Source organism: Aotus nancymaae, unplaced genomic scaffold (genome assembly GCF_030222135.1).
Source record: "Aotus nancymaae isolate 86718 unplaced genomic scaffold, 86718_ANA_hifiasm-v0.15.2.pri h1tg000014l, whole genome shotgun sequence".
NCBI lineage: Eukaryota > Metazoa > Chordata > Mammalia > Primates > Aotidae > Aotus > Aotus nancymaae.
In genome coordinates, this window is record NW_026988425.1 from 100,480,480 (window position 1) to 100,501,280 (window position 20,801).

The 20,801-nt window shown below is 35.8% G+C and overlaps 1 protein-coding gene across 1 annotated transcript in view; it reads right to left on the bottom strand.

Annotated features, from left to right (window-relative positions):
• Positions 1-20,801, bottom strand: part of FBXL17 (F-box and leucine rich repeat protein 17) — a 545,836-nt gene that overhangs the window by 368,521 nt on the left and 156,514 nt on the right. The window contains exon 5 of the mRNA XM_012459737.3: positions 14,270-14,377. Within this exon, the coding sequence (XP_012315160.3) occupies positions 14,270-14,377 (108 nt within the window). The remainder of the gene's footprint in view (positions 1-14,269; positions 14,378-20,801) is intronic.

A 20,801-nucleotide genomic window follows, 5' to 3' on the forward strand; every position in this document is an offset into this window, starting at 1 on the left:
GCAACAGTATGAGATTTCAACACACTACTTAGAAGAGTTGTAATTTAACACTTATGAAGTGTTTATTTCTGAAATTTAACATCTAACAGTTTCGGCCTGTGGTTGACTGCAGGTACTGAAACCTGGGAAAGTGAAACAGTAGATGGTGGGATCTACAGTATCCCCCAGATTCAGTGTATTGCCACAGTATGAGTTTTTTAAAATGATTTTTAAAAAATACTATTTTAGTTACACAGTGTGTTTAACTTAAATAATTAAGCTACCTTTAATGGGTCAGCAGAAAAAGAAAAAAAAATTATATAACAAAGAGCAAACAAACAGTTATTAATCTTAATATTCAGCACTGGCACTCAGGTAGAAAAAAAGGTTATAAAGTTTTTAAATAAGATTTATTTTCATAAAATTATTTTATCTTATGTTAATGAAAGAATATAAGTGAATCAGGACTAACAAGTTACGAGGAAGTTTTTTGTACGTCATGATTTATATTTTTTAATTTGCTTTTTTTTTTTCATTTTTCAACCATTTCTTTAGTTATGTGCCAAGCTCTCTTCCTGATACAACCCTAGAGGTAGATAGATGTTATTATCATCCTCTTTTTACAGATGAGGAAACCGAGGCAGAGAGATTAGGTGATTTGTCCTAGGTCATACAATCAGCAGTCACAATTAGCTTTGTTGACAGCAATAAATGCTTTGCTAGCCTTGGCAAACTTCTAAGAAAAAAAGATCAATTAATGGATCACCTCAGGCCTAGATAATCAACGCTTATATTCTCAACACTCAATTTTTAGCTCAACTCTTAACTGCTTAAAAGGACCAAAAACAAGGTCAACCAATGAAACCCTTTCATAATACTGTACTCACTAAGTCATGTTCATTAGGGAATATTTTAGAGCTGAATGGATTTAAGAACATATTTTCCACATCTCAGAATATCACTCAAGCACCTATAATTAATCAGAAACAAATGAAATAATCTATGACAAAGCAGCAGTATTCCCATTTAAGTGGTAAAACAGTATGTTATTTCTGTAGAGTAAAGCAATCTAAACTAATCAGTGGTTTGAAAATTTGGAAGGCAAGAAAGTTCATTTTTCATTTCTAGTCTCTGAATAAACAAAAAAAAGAAGATGAAAATTGAGTTAGCTGCATGAATGAACATTCTTTCAGTTACTTATGTTAAATCAACTGAAAAAAATCAATTTTGTTTTCCTTTAAAAAACATTTCATATTTCCAACCATAAGCACTTTTAAAATATGTGCTTTTTCGAAGTTCTTTAAATGTGATTATGATACAAGAAAATATCACAAGTTTTATTTAGCTGTCTGTTACCTTCCTAAGGAACTCTGTTTTTAAAAAACAGTATCAAAAAAAAAACTCACCAAACCTATACCCAACATACCCCAAGAATTCAGTTAATGTTTATAAATTGAATGTTGATAAATAAATATTATAAATATAAATAAAAATTATCTACCATCTTAATAGTTATTTAATATAAGGTCTTTTCTTTTTTTCCTTTCAGAGACACGGTCTTGCTGGATTGCAGGGGTATGATCATGGCTCAGAGTAAGTAGCCTCAATTTCTTGGGCTCAAGCAATCTGCTCACCTGAAGCCCCCAGAGTAGCTGGGACTACAGGTATTTACCACCATACCCAGCTAGTTTTTTGTAGAGATGGGTCCTACTATATTGCCCAGGCTGGTCTTGAACTCCTGGGCTCAAGGGATCCTCTCACCTCAGCATTCTAAAGTACTGGGATTACAGTCATAAGCCATCACACTCAGACTAAAAAAAGGTCTTCTTGACTACTGACTGAAATCATTTGAACTGATTTGATATAAATAAATTCACAAGAGATTTGTGACATTATACTGATGAATTTACAGCATCTCTAAGGCTTGCCTTTGAATTACATGTAAAAATAACTTGCCATTTTTGGCATTTCAGATTCCATAGGTAGCCTATTCAACTGAATTTTAAAATAATATTTGTTAATACATATTATTATCCTAAGCATTTTCCATGTCATTATGTATTCTTGAAAAGTATAATACTGAATGGTACAATTTTATTATGTTAGAATAACATCAACATTTTTAATTTTTTGAACCCTCAAAAGTTTTTTTTTAATCATTATGGAAAATTTTAAATATAAACAAAAGTATTCAGGAGGTATAATAAACCTTCATGTCTTAAAATCTAGCTTGATTATCAATATTTTACATTTTTTTTCTTTCGGAAACAGGTCTCACTCTTGCCCAGGCTGGAGTGCAGTGGTGTGATTGAAACTCACTGCAGCCTCTAACTCTTGATCAAAGGATCAAAGGATCCTCCTGTTTCAGCCTTCCAAGTAGCTGGGACCATAAGCATGTGCCACCATACCAGCTAATTAAAAAAAATTTTTTTGTTTTTTTTTTAGAAACAGGGTCTGTTACCATGACTCTAAAAGGCATGTCCCTTATTGTCATACAAGCCATCCTCCCGCTTCAGCATCCCAAGCATCTGAAATTAAAGGTACAAACCACCATACTGGCCCAATATATTCACCATTTTTGTTTCCTTTATTGGCCTATGCACTTTTGTCTTTTTCTTGTTTTTAGTCCCATTGTAATATTTTAAACCAAATCCCTAATACTGTGTCATTTTACCAGTAAATAAAGTATGTGTCTCTTACTAATAAAAATTTAACAAGCATGCCACTACCATCCTTGGCAAAACTAACAATAATACCTTATTATCATCCAATAACCATTTCACATTCAAGTTTTCTCAATAGTCTAAAGAATATATATTCTAATGTTGTTTTGTTACTATCAGTATTCAATATCAGGATTCAAGCAAAATCTCCACATCACGTTTAGTTGTTTTGTCTTGAGTGTTTTCTATGAAAATGTCTCTGTTTTTTTCCTACAATGTTTTTTCTTGGAGAAACTGGGTCATTTGCCTTAGACAAATCTGGATTTAGGTGACTGTCTTTTTGTGGTGTTATTTAACATAATGCTTTAATCCCTGTAAATGGGTAAATACAGAGGCAGATTAGACTCAGGCTCCTGGTTTGTTTGTTTTTTTTTGAGACGGAGTCTCACTCTGTTATCCAGGTTAGCGTGCAGTGGTGCAATCTCGGCTCACTGCAATCTCCACTTCCTGGGTTTCAAGCGATTTTTGTGCCTCAGCCTCCTTAGTAGGTGGGATTACAGTCGCCCTGCACTCTGCCTTGCTAATTTTTGTTTTTTAGTAGCAAGAATACTATATAAGTGATGCTTGTAGTCTCTGCATCACCTCACGAGTACTTAAGGTCTGGCTGTCTCACTTTTCTTCATGCTAAGATTGATCAGTGAGTTAAATTGTATCAACTTCTTCCCTCCATTATGATATTCCTGAATGAGAATATCAATCCACATCCAATCGCTTTTGCTTTCCTTGACGATGAGCATTGCCTTGGTCCATCAACTGCAAAACTGTAATTTTCTAATTCTATCATTCCTCTTCCATTTGTTACTAGAATCCTATACAGAAGTTGTTTCCCTTATGAATTACGTGGTTATTTTTATGTAATTCTTATAAGAAAAAAGGGATAAATGTGTGATACTCATTTTGTTTACTCATTTTTACAGTAATAAACTGCTGCCTTACTAAGTTCCAAAAATGACCAATGAGCTTTTCTTAAAAAACAGCTTTACTGAAGAAAAACTGACACATATTTAAAGTGTATAATTTGATAAGCTCTGAGACGTGCAGCATGAAATATTCACCACAACCAACATAATGTATGTCATCCCCCAAAGTCATCACATGCTCCTTTATACTCCTTCCTTTTTGTTCCTCTCTCCTCCCTCCCCTTCCTTACTGGTGAGCTTTTTGTAACTAGACAAATATTTGCATTTCTTAGAATTTTACAGATGAAACAAAACTTTTTCATCTGGCTCATTATACTCAGCAGAATTATTCTGATATTAATCCATGCTATAGTATGTATCAGTAATTCATTCATTTCACACTGTGTGGTATCCCATTGTATAAATATGCCAGATTGTTTATACGTACACCAACTGACAGAAGTTTGGGTGGTTTTCAGTTTGGGACTGTTTCTAATAAAGCTGCCATATGGATACATGTCTTTCACCATACATGTGCTTTCACTGATCTTGGGTAAATACCTAGTTGTGGAATGACTATCATATAGCAGGTACACATTTAACAATTTTAGAAATTACTAAAGTGCTTACCAAAGTGGTTGGACTATTTTACATTCTCACAATGTGTAAAATTGGACCACAAGTATGTTTAATTGTACCATACACCTATGATAAAATTTATTTAATCAGTTAGGCACAATATGAGATTAATAACAATAACTAATAATAAAATAGAACCATCATAACAATATGCTGCAATAAAAGTGATGTGAATGTGGTCTCCCCGATCCCCTCAAAATATCTTCTTGTTTTGTATTTTGGGTAACTGATACCACCCACAGAAAGTGAAATTGCAGATAAGGGAAAAGGGACTCTCCCCTTAATTTGCATGAAATTTCCATTCATCTAAATTGTTGAATTAATAGAGGGTTCTGGTTTCTCTAAATTCTCACCAACACTTGATATGGCAAGTATTTTTAATATTAATCTAATAGGTGTGTGGTGGTATTTTGCTATAGTTTTAATTTGCATGTCCCTAATCCCTAATGCTACTGAACATCTTTTCATATGCTTATTTTCTTATTGAGTTGTGGTAGTTCTTAATATATTCTAGACATAATTAGTTTATAAGATATATGTTTTTCAATTTTTTTTCCCCAATCTGGGGCTTGTCTCCTTAACAGTACAGGGGTCCCTCTCCCCTACCTGCAGTTTCACTTCTCGTGGGTGGTATCAGTTACCCAAGGTACAGTTCCAGAAGATATTTTGACAGGGTGGGGGAGACCCCACTCACATCACTTTTATTACAGCTAATTGTTCTATTTCATTATTAGTTATTAATCTCATATTGTGCCTAATTAATGATTAAACTTTATCATAGGTATGTATGGGTAAGAAAAATCATAGCACACAAAGACTTGGTACTATCCACGGTTTAAAGCATGCACTGGAGGGTGTGGAATATATCCCAAGAGGATAAGGGGGAATCACTGTACATGTCAAAGAGCAGAAGATTTTAATTTTGATAAAGTGTAATTTTTTATTAATTTTGATCATGCTTTTGGTATCCTAATTTAGAAATCTTTGTCTAACCCAAGGTCACACACAAGTTATCTCCTATATGTTCTTCTAGAACTTTTTTATTGATACAAAATTTACTTGCTATAAAAGTCATCCTGATAAAGTATACAGTTCGATGGTTTTTAGTACATTGAGTGACTTGTGCAACCATCACCAATATCTAATTTCTGAACATTTTCATTAGACCAGAAAGAAACCCAGTATACATGGGCATATTCTGGACATTTCATATAAACAGAATAATATAGAAAAATAGCCTTTGTACATATCTTCTTTAGCGTAATGCTTCCAAGGCCATGTTATAGCATGTTTCAGAACATCATTCTTTTTCATGGCTGAATAATATTCTACCGTATGAATATATCACATTCTGCTTATACATACACGAGATGATAGGCATTTACATTGTTTCTATATTTTGGCTATTGTGTATATTGCTGCTGTGGGCATTCATGTACAAGTTTCTCTTTGAAATCTGTTTTTAATTATTTTGATTCTATACTTAGGATTGAAACTGCTGGATCATATGGCAATTCTATATTTAAATTTTTGAGGAACTGCCTGTTTTCCATAGTAGTTGAATAATTTTATATCCCCACCATTAATGTACAAGGGTTCTACTTTCTCTACATCTTTGTCAACATTTGCTATTGTCCATGTTTTGATTACAACCATCCTAGATGTGAAACTGTACCTCACTGGGGTTTCTGCTTTGCATTTCCCAGTCATTTGCATAACTAATAATGTTGTGCAGCTTTTCATGTACTTGCCAGCCAAGTATATCTTCTTTGGAGAAATATCTATTCAAGTCATTTGCACATTTTTAAAAATTAGGCTGTCTTTTTGTTGCTAAGATATAAGTTCTTTATATATTCAAGACACTTACCAGATATGGGATTTGCAAATATTTTCTCCTATTCTGTAGATTGCCTCTTCAATTTCTTGGGAGTATCCTTTGAGTTTTTAATTGTGATAAAGTCCAATTTATCTTTTTTTTCTTCTGCTGCTCATGCTTTTGGTATCATATCTAAGAATCCATTACTGAATTCAAGATCATGAAGATTTCTCCCATGTTTTCTTCTAAGTGTTTCATAGTTTTAACTCCTACATTTAGGTTTTTGTACCATGTTTCAGTTAATTTTTATATATGGTCTGAGGTAGAGGTCTAATTTCACTCTTTTCCATATGGATATCCAGATATCCTAGCACCATGTGCTTAAGAGACTCTTCTTTTCCCATTGAATGGTTTTAGAACCCTTTCAAATATTAGTAAGACATAGATGTGTGAGTTTCTTTAGGGAGTCTCAATTCTCTTCCATTGACCTATATGTCTATTCTTACTTCAGTATCATGATGTTTTGATTCTTATAACTCTGTAGTAAGTTTTAAAATTGGGACAAATGAGTCCTCCAACATTGTTTTTCTTTTTTGAGATAGTTATGGCTCTTGAAGTGTCCTGCAATTCAATAATAATTTGAATATTACATTTTCCATTTTAAAAAGCTGCTTAGATTTTTATAGAGATTTCATTGTCTCTATAAAGTGCTTTGAGTAGTAATATTGCCATCTTAACAATATTAAGTATTTTCAGATGAACAGTGGATGCCTTTTCATTATGTAGGTCTTCTTTAATTCCTCTCAGTAATATTTTGTGAGTTTCAGTGTACAAGTCTTGAAATCCTTGGTTAAATTTATAAATGTTTTATCATTTTTGATAATAATGTAAATGAAAGGTTTTTCCTTATACCATTTGCAGATTATTCATTGCTAGCATATAAAAACATAACTTTTTAATGCTTCTTTTAAAAATCTTTTTAATTTTTTTAACTGACAAAATTTGTATGTTTTTATGGTGTAGAATATGATGTTTTGATATAAGTAGACATTGTGGAATGGCCAGACCAAGATAATTAATATATGCCTTACCTCACATAGTTAAAGAGTTAGTTAGCTTGCCTTAGGGAGATAACAAGGGAAGGGTCCCAGAGAGCCCCCTGCCCATGGGTCAGTGTCTCATCCCCACATAACGTAAAAAGCAGCCTGAGAAAAGATTCAAGCGGCAGGCACCGCTTGATAAGGGGACTAGCTCGGGGTGTTGTGCCTGGAGACATGCCCGTGGCTGCACAGATAGAAGAACCTCCGGCCCATTTGGGTAAGAACTTGCGCAAATCTCCAGCTCACTCAGATAAGGGAACAAGGCCTGGCACAGAAATGCCTTTGTCTTCTGTATAGTCAGTGGGCTCCCAGGTAAAGTTTCTTCTTTTGTGGGCATGGGCATAGTGGGCTCCAGTGAGTTCTGGTGGGTGCTCTACTTTCCTTTATTTAGACTATAAGTCTGGTCCCCATGAATCATCACCTCAGCCCCTGACTGATCCCAGGCCAAGTTGAGTCACACGTTCGCCAAGACAGCCCACAGACTAAGCACATTCCTTCCCCTTCCCAGTCCATAAAAACCCTGGACCCCAGTCCCATAGTGGATACTCCCATTCTGGACCCCCTTTCTGCTGGCAGAGAGCTTTCTTCTTTTCCTTATTAAACTTTCACTCTAACCTCACCTTTGTGTCCGTGTTCCTTAATCATCTTGTAGGTAGGACAAGAACTCCAGGCATTATCTCAGACAATGAAAGTCTGCTTCAATATCATATGTTTTGTGGCAGACCACTTAAAATTTACTCTCTCTGCAATTTTCAAGTATTCAATATATTTATTAACTATAGTCACTATGATGTACTATAGATCTCTTGAGCTTATTCTTCCTATCTGAAACTTTGTATTCTTTGACCAGCATCTCCTCAATCCCTACCCTCCTTTTAGCATCTGGTAACCACCATTCTAATCTGGCTCTATGAGTCTGACTTTTTAGATTCCACATGTAAGGAGACCACGCAGTATTTGTCTTTCTGTGCCTGGCTTATTTCACTTAACATAATGTTCCCCTAGTTTCATCCATGATGTTGCAAATGACAGTAATTTCCTTCTTTTTAGGGCTGAATAGTATTCCGTTGTGTGTATATACTATATTTTCTTTTTCCATTTATCCTTTGATGGACATTCCATGCCAACTTTGGCTACGGTGAATAGTGCTGCAATGAACATAAGCATGCAGACATTTCTTCAACATACTGATTTTATATCCTTTGGATATATTCCCAGCAGCACTATTGCTGGATCTTACGGTATTTCTAATTTTTTTGAGTCACTTTCATAGTGTGTTCTGTGATGGCTATACTAATTCACAATTCTACCAAAAATGTACAAGAGCTCCCTTTTCCCTACATCCTCACCAAAACTTGTTACCTTTCCTCTTTTAATAATAACATTCTGACAAGCGTAAGGTGATATCTCATTGTGGTTGTAATTTGCATGTCCTGATGATTAGTGATACTGAACATTGTTTTCATATACTTGCTGATCACTTGAATGTCTCTTTTTGAAAAATCTCTATTTGGGTACTTAGCCCATTTTTCTATCAGGTTGTTTGTTTTCTTACTATTGAGTTGAGTTCCTTATATATTTTGGATATTAACTCCTTATCAGATATACGGTTTTGAAATATTTTCTTCCATTCTATAGGCTGTCTTTTCACTCTGTTGTTTCCTTTGCTATAGAGATACAACAAATTTTTGTGTATTGATCTCCTAGCTTTGATTTATTCTGAGTGCCTAACCAACTTTGCTTTTATGGAATAAAGTCTATTAGGTCATGGCACATTTTCCTTTTAAAATATTGTTAGATACGATTTTCCAAATTTTGGCTTATTATTTTTGAATCTATATTCATGAAAGATAGTGGTGTTCAATTTTCTTCATTTAGAGTGTCGTTATTAAGTTTTTTTATGTAGGTAATAATAGTCCAATTTCTAGAGGACTTGTGTTGAATTGGTATTATTTATTACTTAAATACTTGGCAGAATTCAACAATGAAGTCATCTGGGCTTAGAGTATTGGTGGAAATTTTTTAACTACAGATGCAATTTCTTTAAGAAATACAGGGGTATTCGGTTATCTATTTCTTCTCAAGTGAGCTTTGGTAGTCTGTGTTTTTCAAATAAATTTTCCATTTCATCTAAATTGTTGAATTGATAGGCCTAAAGATGTTCATTTGCTGGGTGTGGAAGCTCACGCCTGTAATCCCAGCACTTTGGGAGGCTGATGCAGGTGGATCACTTGAGGTCAGGAGTTTGAAACCAGCCTGGCTAACATGGTAAAACCCCATCTCTACTAAAATTACAAAATGTTAGCTGGGCATGGTGGTGGGCCCCTGTAGTCCCAGATTCTTGGGAGGCTGAGACAAGAGAATCACTTGAACCCAAGAGGCAGAGGTTGCAGTGAGCCAAGATCGCATTGTACTCCAGCTTGAGCAACAAAAACAAAACTCTATCTCAAAAAAAAAAAAAAAAAAAAGATGTTCATAATATTCCCTTGTTATCCTTTTAATACCTGTAGTATCTATAGTTTTGTCAACCCTCTGAGCTATAACATTGGCAACTATGTCTTCTCTTTTTTTTTTTTGATCAGTGTAACTAGAGATTTATTAATTTTATCTGTCTTATCAAATCACTAGCTTTTGGTTTCATAATTTCTTCTCTTCTTTTTGCTTTCCATTTCACTGATTTCCTCTTTGATCTTTACTATTTCCTTTCTTTTGCTTACTTTGGGTTTAATTTGTTCTTCTTTCTCAAATTTCACAAAAAGAAAGTCGAAGTCATAATTTGAAATCTTTCTTTTTTCTCATATTGGTATTTGTTTCATTATTTTTATCTAAGTAGTACTTTAGTAGAATCACAGTGAATCTGATACGATGTGTTTTCATTTTTCATTCATTTCAAAATACTTCCTAATTTCTCTTTTGATTTTGTCTTTACTCACAGGTTATTTAGATGAACACATAAGAGGAGTCACCCACAGATCTCTGGGATTCTCTATGCAGTTCTCTCCACTCCAGTGTTTTGTCCTCTGAAATCTGGCTGTTTTGGTCTGCCTGGCCTTTCTGTTCTGTATTGTCAACTCAGACAGTGTGCTATGTGTTACCTGAGTTAGCCCCTTCCTGTGCTGCAGTATGGAAACTCTTTCAATGCAGTAAACTGAGACAATCATAGCGCTCCTCTTGCCTTTTTCCCATATCGCGGGGGACCAATGCCCTTGGTTGCCTGATATCTATCTTAAAAACCACTGTTTCATATATTTTGTCTGTTTTTTTTTTTAAATGTTTTTTTCAGGGAAGAGAGTAAATTTGGCCCCTGGCTGGGCGCAGTGGCTTACACCTGTAATCCCAGCCCTATGGGAGGCCAAGGCACATGGATCACGAGGTCAGGAGTTCAAGATCAGCCTGGATAAGCTAGCGAAACCTTGTCTCTACTAAAAATACAAAAATTAGCCAGATGTTGTGGCAGGTGCCTGTAATCCCAGCTACTCAGGAGGCTGAGGCAAAAAATTGCTTGAACACAGGAGGTGGAGGTTGCACTGAGCCAAGATTGTGCCACAGCACTCCAGCCTGGGTGACACAGTGAGATTCCATCTCAAAAAAAAAAAAAAAAAAATTGGCCCGTTACTCCACGTAAGCTGGAAGAAGTTCAGTTTCATTTTGCTTATGTCATTATAAACCCATTTGATTTATTTTAATTCTTTGCAGAATCTTCCTTTTCAATGCTCAAAATATCCCAGCTTAAGTCAGTAGGAGCTATTTCACGTTGGCTTTTGGATCCTTTGACATGTTCTTTCTAGTCTCTTTAGTGGCAAATGACATGCAGGCTCCACAGTCTAAACACTGAAGGTAACTATATATTTGCATTTTCTGAACTTGTTTTTAAAAGTGGAAAAGAGAGCAAGATAGAGAGATTTTATATTTATATAACAAGTACACTACAGTGAAAAGAACACCCTTGTGTTAGAGGAGACCCAATTCTACCACAAACAAGTCACTAATACTCTTAACTCTTATATATAGACCTCAAAAATTCTTATCTTTGCTTCTTAAATATGGACCTCTAAGTTTCCAAACATCGTCCCATAAATCTGACTTTATCTTATCAACCAGTGTGCATTCAGTCTGGTAATTCTGGACTCTCATTTACACAGTCATAGCAGCTTAAAAAGAAGGCTTCTTTTAGCAGAATTTAAGTAACAATGGTGTGCCATCAGTAAATAATAAAAAGTAAACAAGAATTCAGTCAAGCCTGAGGAAATCAAAATAAAATTAAATCCAAGAGACCACAGGAGGATACCAATGTCCTTCCATCTATTCCCAATCATCTGTTCTCCTGCCCTTGATTTAACAATCTAAGATATCACAAATCCCCAATTTTCCCTTCTAACCTACTAAATTAGACTTGATATTTCTTAGTTTCCATGAGAGCCCCTCACAGTCCCTTCTAGGCCAATGATTCATAAATTCATAAATTCTTCAGGGTTCAAGAACTCCAAATCTGATGACAGATCATCTAATACAGGCACATAATTTCAAAGACAGAGAACTAAGATATAGAGATTTTATGCTCCTTGCCTCTCTTAGTAAACTTAAAAAGCCAGAGATGTAGTGACATCATGTGTCAGATTTTTCTAAATCATGTAAAAACATATTTAGGTTAATAGCTCTCAACACTCTATATCTCACATCTTCCTGATCATTTATTTTATTATGTACTATGATGATAAGGAAAACACAACTTTTTAAGGGGTGTTTATATAATTACAAAAATTTTTGTGAATGTCTTAGTAACTGGTATGAAAACACTACCAGAATACAAATCTCATAAAATAAAAAGCATTAATTTTATTAAAAACTGAGTTCTACCCTTTTCAAGAGATAAACCAATTAAAACAGCTTTGTAGAACCTATGCATGCATAAAATGTCTTCTTGCCTTTACTTGAATCCAGAAAACTAAGCAACACTAGTCGCTTCGTTGTACACAACAGTTTTCTCATCAAAGCAAAGTCTCTGTTGAAGAACAAAGATGTTCCTCAAAACTCTGTGGACTAACTCTGAGTCCAATAGATTCTGATTGTTGACAGACCAAACCAGTAATCCTTGCCCATAATCTTCAGAAGAACCATCTCAGCAAATTGAGCTTTCCAATACAGACATTTGCTGTAGCTGTGTTTTATCACAGAGAATAATAGTGGTCTTTTAAGTATCAGTGTACCATAATTTTTGGCCATCTCAAAATGCTCAGGGAAGCACTCACTGATCTAATAAGTCTTGTTTTGTCGTTAATGAGTACAATTTCAAGTGATCATAAAAAGCCCACATATGGCCATCACAACACTTGTTGTGCACAATCTGTTCAACCAAAGGCATTTTTACTCTACACCATAAACGGCATTAAATGTGACTAGAAAAACTCATCTACCAAGATGTTCAGGCCAAGGTTATAGAAAATGAATTAAAAATTATGGTTACATATGGTCTTGGTTACACTAAGATATTCTGATAGAGCAATAATTGAGAATAACAGGCCTATCCTCTCCTCTAGCTTTAGGCTCTGATCTTCAAAATAAAATTAAAGCTAATCAGTCCTTTAAGACACGGTACAACCGCAGGCTCTCTTTTAGATACACTAGATTAGAATAGTGATTTGATTTCTTAAAATCAAATTTTGTACTAATTTTCCAGCAATTTAGATACTATGCCATCTGGTTTTTGTTGCTGTTGTTGTTGTTGTGTTGTTGTTGTTGTTGTTGTTTTGAAATGGAGTCTCACTCTGTCACTCAGGCTGGAGTGCAGTGGCACGATCTTAGCTCACTGCAACCTCCACCTCCCAGGTTCAAACAATTTTCCCATCTCAGCCTCCCAAGTAGCTGGGATTACAGGCACATGCCACTACACCCAGCTAAGTTTTGTATTTTAGTAGAGACAGGGTTTCACTGCGTTGGCCAGGCTGGTCTCAAACTCCTGGCCTCATGTGATCGGCCTGCTTTAGCCTCCCAAAGTGCTGGGATTACAGGTGTGAGCCACCACACCCTGCTGACATCTGTTTTAATATTAATAGTTAATATTTACTTAGCATTTACTGTAGTCTCTACTCTCATTCAATCATCTTACATATACATTACCTTATTTAATACCCTAAAAAATAATTTTCCCACTTAGCTAAGTGATAGACCCAATAATCCAACTTGAGGTTATAATGGCGTCCAGGGTCCTATTCATTGTGTGGCCCTACCATAGTCCTAGGTAACTCATAAATATTTGCTCATTTCCTAGGGAGTAAAGAAAGACATTATATCCCATTAAAGTGTAAGCTCAAAGAGATCTGAAGATATCAAACTGAAGAGACCTGGGATCTTACCTGTTTTTTTTCATCATTGTGTTGCCAATATAGCAGCTTTCTAATAGTTGTGAAATAAAAGAAAGTTGAAGAAAAAGGTTGCTTAGCTATAAGCTGGAAAAGGCAAGACTCACATTCACTTTCCTAGGTACTATAGGATAGAACCGAAGGCTATACAGCAACAAATTTCAGATAATATGTGGGTAAATTTTATAGTAGCTATTTTTTCCATTACACAGATGTGAGAGTTGGCTTCGAATTATTTTAAAGCTCTGGAAAGCAGTAGAGATGTCACATCAGTGAGAGATTACAAAAGAACTGGCAGTTTGATCATTTCTAAAAATATGAAATTTCATGTAATTGTTATATTAGTGAACGTTCTGAAACACAATGTAAGTTTATGTCATATATTCACCTCTCTTTTCACTTTACATATTCAACTTGATCATATGCACTGACCATATTCACTTTTTAAAGCCAAATACTCATAGGATCTAGTGATATATGAGCACTTAAAATTCAATCAAAATATCTTCTGAGCACAATGGATTACATTTAAATGATTCTTATATATATTTCATAGCCATTAGCAATGAAAAAGCAAAAAACTTCTTGTTTAAATGAGTATTCCATTTCAGAAAGTATAAGTTTGGTATTGCTTTCTTCAACTCATTTTAACTTTATCAAACACTAGTATACTTCTATAATGGTCTGACTATCCCTTATTTAAGTAAATTCAACAATTTAGGGCTCACCAAGGAAAAGCAGCCATAGTACCTACCTTGGTTAGGTGAATGACTCCTTTAGAAGTGACTGAACAACCCATGAAGCCTACATATTGAAGCTCAGGACAGTGTTCAGCAAATGCTTTCACCGACTGATCTGTCACCTAGGAAGAGACATGGATAAAGTTATTCAAGGTGATAGTTCAATGAACACAAGGATTTGGCTTCTGAAAATCCCCTCAGCCCTGCCTTGCATCACTACTATTTCCCTCTCTGTTAGATGGTTTGAGTCAGCATACAAACATGCTATAATATTCCTGTATTTTTAAAAGTCCTCTCTTGACCCTACATCCACTTCTCATCACCCCATGTTTGTACGCTTTTCCATAGAAAATGACTCAGTGATGTTGACACTGGCTACCTCTACTTCTTTACCTTTTCCCCTCCCTCTGTCAAAATATATATATTTTTATATATGTATATATACACATAAACACACACACACACACACATACATACACACATATATACATATATATTTGTTTGGTTGGTTTTTGTTTTTTTGGTTTTATTTTTATTTTTATTTTTATTATTTTGAGACAGAGTCTCACTATGTTGCCCAGGATGGAGTGTAGTGGCACAATCTCGGCTCATTACAATCTCTGCCTCTCAAGTTCAAGTGATTCTCCTGCCTCAGGCTCCCAGGTAGCTGGGACTACAGGCACGCACCACCATGCCCAGCTAATTTTTTTTTTTTTTGAGATAGAGTCTTGCTCTGTCACCAGGCACCAGGCTAGAGTGCAGTGGCGCGATCTCGGCCCACTGCAACCTCTGCCACCCGGGTTCAAGCAATGCTCCTGTCGCAGCCTCCCAAGTAGCTGGGACTACAGGCACACACCACCACGCCCAGTTAATTTTTGTTATTTTTAGTAGAGATGGGGTTTCGCCATGTTGGCCAGGATGGTCTCGATCTCTTGACCTCGTGATCTGCCCTCTTCAGCCTCCCAAAGTTCTGGGATTACAGGCGTGAACCACCGTGCCTGGCCTTTTTTTTTTTTTTTTTTTCCTGTATTTTTAGTGAAGATGGGGTTTCACCATGTTGGCCAGACTGGTCTCAAACTCCTGACCTTAAGTGATCCAGCCTCCTTGGCCTCCCAAAGTGCTGAGATTAGAGGCGTAAGCAAACACAGCCAGCCAATATATATATATTTTATTGACATTTAATTCACTTACCATAAAATTTACCCTTTCAAAGTGTACAGTTCAGTATATTCACAAGGTTATGCACCATTACCGATACCTAATTCCAGAACATGTTCACCACCCTCCAAAAACCCCATGTCCATTAACGGTTATTTCCCTGTTTCCCACTGCCTCCAAGTCTGACAATCTGGATTTTCCTATTCTAAACACTTTATATAAAAATAACTACGCTATTTGTGACCATTTGTGACTGGCTTCTTTCACTTAGCATAGTTTTCAAGGTTCATCTATGTTGTAACAGGTGTTGGAATTTCCTTACTTTTCAAGGCTGAAAATACTCCATTGTATGGATATACTACATTTTTATGGGTTGAATTATGTCTTAACATTCCTATTTTGAAATCTTAACCCTCGGCACCTCACAATGTGATCTTATTTGGAAACAACGGCTGCTATTGTTGTAAGTAACTAAGTTAGAATGAAGTTGTACTGGAGTGGAGTGGGCTCCCAGTCCAACATAACTGGTGGAGCATAGATGCACACACAGGGAGAATGCCATGTGAAGACTCAGTTATGCAGCCACAAGCCAAGGAACACCAGATTGCCAAAAAAGTACCAGAAGTTAGGTGAGAGGCCTGGAACACATCCTTTCTCAGCACCTTCAGAAGGAACATGGCCCTGACAACACTTTGATCTTGGATTTCCAGGCCCTAGAACTATGATACAATAAATTTCTATTGTTTAAGCCACTCAGTTTGTGGTACTTGGTTATAACAGCCCTAGCAAGCTAATATATACATTTTCCACGGCCTCTTGATCTCACAGTAATCAAGTTTTTGTCCCTCTCAATCACTGTCACCATTCTATTAATTAAACGGTCAATCTGAGTTTTCATCCCAGCATTTCAGCAACATCAACTGGAGAAAGAAAACTCCAGTTGATGAGTCTTCTGGAAACAATTCATTAAGTTGCTTCTTGTGCATCACACTATTCTAGCTTTCCTCCTTCCTTACTGTTGGCTCTTGGTCACTTGGTTGAGTCTATCTCATCTCAGTCCTCAGCTCATTTCTCTTTTTCATCTTACTTCATTCCCTAGCTGATCAAATCTAAACTCATGGCTCCTAAATAACTCTCCTAAACTCTCTCTGTCTCTGAGCACAGTTTGATTTTCTTCATAACACTTATCACTACTGATCACATTACATACTTACTCACATATTAGTTTGTCGGTCTTCCCCTTTGAAAATAACTCTTCCCTCCTTCTCCCCTAGAATAACCAACCATTCTGGTTTGCCTCAGACAGTTTCAGTCTTAGCAATGAAAGTCCTATGACCCAGAAAACTACTTAGTTTTCTAGGTCCCCATCAGCACCTAGAATCATCCCTGGTACTTAGCAGAAAATACTGAAAGAAGCAAATAAATTGTTTTTCCTTCTATGTACTCCATTATACTTTTTACTTCTCCTTTATTTTATTTATTTTAGACAAAGGGCATATTTGTACTATTTTAATATACTGATTTTTTAAATGTCATTGTACTAGTGGCTTTATTTTCTGATATAGTTCATGTGTTTTATGAAGACTTTTTTAAAAAAGTGGAAGGAGGCACATTTTTTACACAAGTGACTCAACTTTGATCTGTACCATGATTAATTTTCTATATCAACTTGACTATACAATGAGGTGCCCAAATATTTGGTTAAACATTATTCTGGGTATTTCTGTGAGAGTTTCCGAGTAATATTAACAACTGAATCAGTAGACTGAGTGAAGCAGATTGCCTTCTTCAATGGAGAGAAACTTCGTCCAGTCTGTCAAAGGCCTGAATAGAACAAAAAGTCAGGGTAAGGGAGAATTGGTGCTCTCTCTGCCTATCTTCCAGATAAGACATTAGTCTTCTGCTGCCTTTGACTAAGACCTGCACTGGAATTTTCACCACTGGCTCTCCCAGTTCTCAGGTCTTCAAACTTGGACTAGAATTTATACCATTAGTTTTTGCACTTCTCAGGTCTTCAGACTTAGACTGAGACTATATCACTGGCTCTCCTGGAACACTAGATTGCCAAATGGAGATCTTGGAACTTCTCAGTCTCCATAATCATGGAAGCCAATTCCTAACATCAATCTCTAGAAAAATATATCAACAGACATATAGGCAATATTCTAATAGTCCTGTTTCTGTGGAGAACCGTGAATAAAACCTTGAGTATTACAATCCTGAGTTTTATTATGTTAAAAACTCAGAACTGAAAGGAGTAAGGCCCAAGGAACTGTATTTTCAGCAAGTCCTCAAGTGACTCATAAGCATGTGAAAGCTTGAGTCCCCAGTGCTGCAAAGAAGTTACACTGACAGTGTTTGGCTTTTCTAAGTAGCCCTGCTTCACATGAATGGCAGAATAAAATTCCTTTTTTATTTCCCCACCTCCAAAACATTTCCATTTATAGAATTATCTTCTTGTAATTGTGCTTAAATATTCAAGGTTTCCCAAAGATGTAGCTTATAAAAGAAAGTCCAAATATTCTCCATCATATTCTTAATTTCAGATTCACTTTCTTCACAGTCAAGATGAAATCAACAAGTTTAACATCTTTGTTAGTTTTTCAAACAGCTGCAACTTACATCTCTTTGGCATTAGCTTTAGTATGGGTCATTCTTTTTGTATCTTCCTTATCTATGCTGAACAGATATTGGAAAAAGAGGTATGTGCATAGCATTAATGCTAAAACAATCATAAGAACATTTTCCTAAAATAATGAAACCAACAGCATCTACGGTACATGTGATAAAAGATTAATTCTCCCCTCAAAAGTAAAGTATGCTTAAGCATATTAAGACTAAGGGTGCCATTGATAAATTAAAAATAGGCTTCCTGATACTTAGCATTCTAAAGGCATTATGTTAACAAAGAATATTTGAGGCACTAAAATCGCTGGAAGCTTCAATGAAACTCAATCACTATTAAAAACAAAAAAGGGTAACAGAGGTTAAGTACATGGTCAGTTGGTTAAACACCCTGCTCAATTTCAGTTTAACATTAAGTTTTCCCTATATCTATCTTTGAGGAGAGGAGAAGAACTCAGATAAGGATTAAGGGCACAAGAAAACTCAGGTCCAAGAGGCCAGAGCATTCAGAGAGGAAAAATGGGGTTTAAAAATGTGCTTCTTGGGACGTTCTCTTTCAGCTCAAGCAATTAGAATAAGATAGCTCAGAGGAATCTCTAACATCAACAGGGTCCTGGAAAGCAAGGCAAGAGTGTGTCGTGAGGATACAGAAACACTGTTAGTAGGCTTGGGTATGTTTTAGGAGACAAATAAAAGGGCCTTGAAGATTTGGGTAGCATCCAGCTCCACTTCCCAAAGATAGATCAGTTAGGAATTTGGGGCAGAAGGTCTGGCAGAAACAGACTACAGATTACAGGAAGCAGGTACTAGTGGGTATCAGCTTCTCTGGGACCCTGGAGTCTGACTGCCTAGCTTCAAATCCCAGTTGGACCACTTACTAGCTGTGTGATTTTGAATAAGTCATTTCTCCTCTCTATACATTTTGTTCATTCTATAATATAGAGAAAATTACAGTACCTACCACACAGGGTAAAATGTGAAGGTAAAATAAGATAATGCATGTAAAATGTTTTGAACAATGTATGACACATTGTCATTATTTAACAGATTTAAACTATTATCATAATCACTCCAGGTTCCCCTTTCTTCTGTATTCTGATTATTTGGACTAAAGGGTTGAAATGTGTAAGAGATTATTCAAAAGGAGTGTAGTTAAAGCATTCTAGTTTCTTCTCCTTGTTATCACAAGAGATCCTGATCTTAATTTGGGGGTCTTCAGTTATAACCTAAACTATGAGATGGCTGTGTATAAGGAGATATAGGTGAAAGTTTGTTATTGACTCCCTATGGCAGAAAGAATCCCATTTTGTCAAGGCTCTTAACCTAAATGCACAATAGAATCACCAAACAAGATTTCTGATTTAATTTGTTGGATAGAGCTCTACATCAAATAAAATTTTATTTTAAGAGCTCCCCAGGAGATTCTAATAAAGAAATTCTAATGCCTTCCATTCAAAGTGTGGTTCTCATACCAGCAGCAATGACATCACTTTGGAATTTGTTAAAAACGTGAAATCTGTAGATTGCTTTTAGCAGTATGGTCAATTTCACAATATTAATTCTACCAATCTATGAGCATGGGATGTGCCTCCATTTAATTCCCATTAAAATACCACCATCATTCTTCACAGACTAGAAAAAAACAATCCTAAAATTCATATGGAACCAAAAAAGAGCCCACATAGCCAAAGCAAGACTAAGCAAAAAGAACAAATCTGGGGTCATCACATTACGAGTTCAAACTATCCTATAGGGCCACAGTCACCAAAACAGCATGGTGCTGGTATAAAAACAGGCATATAGACCAATGAAACAGACCAAAGAACCCAGAAATAAACTCAAATACATACAGTCAAGTGACCTTAGACAAAGCCAACAAAAACGTAAAGTGAAAAAAGGACACCCTATTCAACAAATGGTGCTGGGATAACTGGTTAGCCACTTGTAGGAGAATGAAACTGGATCCTCATCTCCCACCTTATAAAAAAATCAACTCAAGATGGATCATAGACTTAAATCTAAGACCTGAAACTATAAAAATCCTAGAAGATAACATCAGAAAAACCATTCTAGACACTGGGTTAGGCAAAGACTTCATTACCAAGGACCCAAAAGCAAATGCAACAAAAACCAAGATAAATAGGTGGGACTTAATTAAACTAAAGAGCTTCAGCACAACAAAAGGAACAGTCAGCAAAATAGACAGACAATCCAAAGAGTGGGAGAAAATCTTCACATTCTATGCATCTGACAAAGGACTAATATCTAGAATCTACAAACAACTCAAAAAATCAACAAGAAAAAACAATCCCATCAAAAAGTGGGCCAAGGTCATGAATAGTCAGTTCTCAAAAGAGGATATTCAGATGGCCAGCAAATACATGAAAAAAATGCTCACCATCACAAGTGATCAACTCATGATCAGGAAAATGCAAATCAAAACCACAATGCTTACTCCTGCAAGAATGGCCATAATCAAAAAATTAAAAAGTAATAGATGGTGGCATGGATGTGGAGAAAAGAGAACATTTCTACACTGCTAATGGGAATGTAAACTAGTAAAATCACTATGAAAACCAGTGTGGAGATTCCTTAAAGAACTAAAAGTAGAACTACCATTTGATCCAGCAATCCCACTACTGGGTATCTACCCACAGGAAAAGAAGTCATTATATGAAAAAGATACTTGCACATGCATATTTATGCCAACACAATTTGCAACTGCAGAAATATGAAACTAGCCCAAATACCCATCAATCAACA